Below are 3705 nucleotides of genomic sequence, written 5' to 3' on the forward strand. Positions count from 1 at the left end.
ATGCAAGAGGAGGAGGTCGTGAGGAAGAGGAAGATGGCCTAGGAGGCCCAGGCAGGGGAGGAGGAAGTCAGTGCCCCTTTCCCCCTCTCTCCTCCTCCATCTCCCAGCCCAGCACGGCCCCCAGCTGCAGGACAACCCTGCTGCCAAAGCTGTCCTACAGGGGACGCACTGTCCTGGGGGGATCTCCTTGCCCTTCCCTGTGGCATGGAGGCAAATCCCATCCTCTCCTTGTCCTTCCTCCCCCAGACCAGGAGCTGAGGATAGAGACCAGGGAGGACAAATCCCCACAGCAGAACCTTGTGGAAGAGGCTGTTTTGAGCAGCTCCACAGCACAGGAATCCAACAGGGAAGAAAAGCCCTGGAGATCTCTCACAAGGAGGGGCTGCAAATGCAGATCATGGGGATCTGAGGAGGAAAGACCCACCCTGGGCCAAGGAGGCGGCTGGAGCTCAGAGCTGGGGATCCATGAGCAGCTACAGGTAAGGAAAAGCCCCAGAAGTGCTTGAAATGTGGGAAGAGCTTCAGCCAGAGATCCAACCTTATCCGCCACATGAGAACCCACACCGGGGAGAGGCCCTACGAGTGTGATAAATGCAGAAAGGGGTTTCAGACCAGCTCTGATCTCCTCAGGCACCAGCGCACTCACACAGAGGAAAGGCCCTTCCTCTGCCCTGACTGTGGGAAAGGCTACAAGTACAACTCCTCCCTTGTCAGCCACCAGCACACGCACACCCAGGAGAAGTCCTGTGAGTCTCCCGAGTGTGGGAAGAGATCCAGCCACAAGTCGAACCTGATTGTCCACAAGAGGATCCACACTGGCGAGAGGTCTTACGAGTGTGGGGAGTGTGGGAAGAGATTCTGTCAGCGCTCCCACCTGGTCTACCACCTCAGGAGCCACGCTGGGAAGAAGCCCAACGAGTGTGATAAATGCAGGAAGAGGTTTCAGACCAGCTCTCATCTTGTCAGGCACCAGCACATTCACATGGAGGAGTGACCCTTTTGCTGCCCTGACTGCAGGAAGGGCTTCATTTACAACTCCACCCTTGTGATTCACCAGCGCACCCACTCCGGGGAGAGGCCCTATGAGTGTCCAGAGTGTGGGAAGAGATTCTCACAGAGCTTCATCTTGAGCAGACACCAACAGAGTCAGCACTAAGGGAAGCCCTGCAAGTGCCCCGCATCCAGGGAGAGTTTCATGCGCTACTCCAGCTCCATCCCCCATGGGATCCACACTGGATGATCCCCAGTGACCCCCAGCGGGCAGAGCCACGGTGATCCGTGGTGCCGGTGATCCGTGTTGGGAAGACACCTGGCTGGGGGACTCCACAACCTCCTGGCTCCCTGTGGACACCTGCACACAGCCACAGCCCAACATCCGAAATCCCTTGTGGAGAGCTGATTTGTTGACCTCTGACCTCAGAAAAATCTCCCTTTTTGCATCTTCTGGTTTCATCAAGCAATACTTGATGGCCTTGGAGGTCATCTCCAACATAAATCCATCCTTTTAATTCTGTCTGGCCCACGGGCATCTTCCACAACTAAATGGGGACAGACTGGGGCAAACCCCTGATTTTGGATCCTGTGAGGTGGAAAAGGTACCCAAGTGGGTTGATTCTTCTGTATAAGTCTAGGGGTATGAGGAAGAGACCTCCAGGGAGTCAAGGGCAAGAGAGGTTTCACACAGCTTCCAGATTCAGGGAAAGTACAAGTCCCCTTGGACTCCTTCATCCACTTGATGGCCGTTGTCTTAAAGGATATTAACAAAAAATTCAGTTTACACACATATTTATGGGGTCTCCCACAGCCTTCTGGTAAGAGGGCCTAATTGGAGGTTCCTTACTGGCATTGGGAACACCGCCCTCCATAGCTGGATTCCTGTTTCACACTCACACTAAAGCAGAAACCAAACCAAGTCAATGTCCCCATCCCCATTGTCCCCATTGGGACTCTCACCTGTGACATCTGTGGCCGGGGACAGATGTCCCTTGGTGGCACGGCGCGGGGCAGCAGCACGTTAAGCAGGTGGAACAGCAGGGCCCCATTGCCCAGCGCCTGCGCCAGGTCCCACACCTGTCCCCCGGGGCTGCTGGCCCGGTGTCCAACGGGCAGGGCGCACCTGGTCACCAGCCAGTGGGCACACTGCCATCACACCTCCCTGGGGACCACAATGGGGATGCCTGGACAGGAACTGGTGGGAGGGACTGCTGGGGAGCTGCATCCTGGTGGGATAAACTTCAATGGAAGAACTCCAATGGAGGTGGGTCCTGGCAGGATAAAATTCTATGAAGGAACTGGTAGAGGTGGGTCCTGGCAGGATGAATTTCACTGGAGGTGGGTCCTGGCAAGATAAACTTCTGCAGAGGAATCAATGGAAGAAGGTCCAACCATCAGCTTCTGGCCAGAAGCTGATGGAGATGGGATCCTGGTGGAGATGAGACCCTAGTAGAGATGAGATCCTGGTGGAGATGAGATCCTGGTGTCACTCTCCTGTCCAGAGCAGCACCAGCTGAGGCCCTGCCTTGTGTGGCCTTGGCAGGACCGCGTCCAGTGAGGAACCCCTAGATGACCGCTGGATTACCTCTGGACAAACCTCAGCACCTCCAACCGTTCCTGGGACACCTCCCACGGCTCAGGAGGTCCCTTCCCCCCCGGAGGTGACACAGGGGACAACAGAAGCTGGGCCCAGGTGGTGGCTCCAGGGTGACTTCGTGTCACAGCGGTGGCACCGGGCAGGAGCTGCCACCAGGGGGTGGTCGCCACATGACGACAACGGGGGGATGTGGGACACGGGGAGGGATCTGGGCTCCTGGGGCTTGGAGAGGGGACAAGGTCACAGGAGGGGTCCAGATGAGCCAGACATGGTGGCCCAGGAGGGTCCAGGTGGGCCAGACATGGTGGATCAGGGCATCCAGGAGGGTGTCCAGGACCTCTCAGGGGTCTCAGGATGGACCCAAGTGCCCAGGTCCAGGAGGTGACCCAGTTGTCCAGGTCTTACCAGGGGTCCTGGAGGTCACCCAAGACCTTTCAGAGGTCTCAGGATGGACCCAGGTGTCCAGGTCCAGATGGACCCCAAGTGTCCAGATCCTATCAAAGGTCCAGGAGATGGCCCAAGACCTTTCAGGGGTCACCCAGGTGTCCAGGTCCAGGTGGGCCCCAAGTCTCCAGGTCCCACCAAAGCTCCAGAAGGTGACCCAGGACCTTCCAGGCGTCACCAGGGTGACCCAGCTCTCAATGACCTATTGGGGCGGGAGGGGTTCAGGGGTTCAAGGAGGAGGACCCTCCCCACCCCCCAGCCCTTTACTGTCCCCCGCTGTCTCCGCTGTCCCCGCTGTTCCCCCACCCTCGGTGTCGCGCCCCCCCCTCGGGTGTCCCTGCGATGTCCCCGCGATGTCGCAAGCCCCGCGCTGGCCCCGCGCCAGCTCCTTCCCCGAAATGACGAATGACCGCCCCGCCCCTCCCCCACCCGAGGCTGCGGGACCCCTCTCCCGACCAGCGCCACTCCCCCTTTGTCACCAGGGTCCCGGCGGCGTCACCCCCTCCTCACCCAGGTGGCCGCAGGCGACCAAAGGCGGCCGGAGCGCCACCTCCACCCCCATCCTGACCCCTCCCCATGGGTGGAGGCGGGGCTCGGGTTGCCCATTAACCCCCTCGGTGCCACCCCCATAAAGGGACTCCCCCCGTGTCGCTGTCGCCGTCGCTGTCGCT

The 3705-nt window shown here is 59.2% G+C and overlaps 1 protein-coding gene across 1 annotated transcript; it reads left to right on the top strand.

Annotated features, from left to right (window-relative positions):
• The first annotated feature begins 550 nt into the window (after positions 1-550).
• LOC135460586 (zinc finger protein 664-like) lies at positions 551-994 on the top strand. Its single transcript, XM_064737476.1, has one exon. It carries the CDS (start codon positions 551-553, stop codon positions 992-994), a length of 444 nt encoding a protein of 147 aa, XP_064593546.1.
• Positions 995-3705: the final 2711 nt, after the last annotated feature.

The sequence above is a fragment of the Zonotrichia leucophrys genome, unplaced genomic scaffold, assembly GCF_028769735.1.
Source record: "Zonotrichia leucophrys gambelii isolate GWCS_2022_RI unplaced genomic scaffold, RI_Zleu_2.0 Scaffold_59_292226, whole genome shotgun sequence".
In the NCBI taxonomy this organism is placed as follows: domain Eukaryota; kingdom Metazoa; phylum Chordata; class Aves; order Passeriformes; family Passerellidae; genus Zonotrichia; species Zonotrichia leucophrys.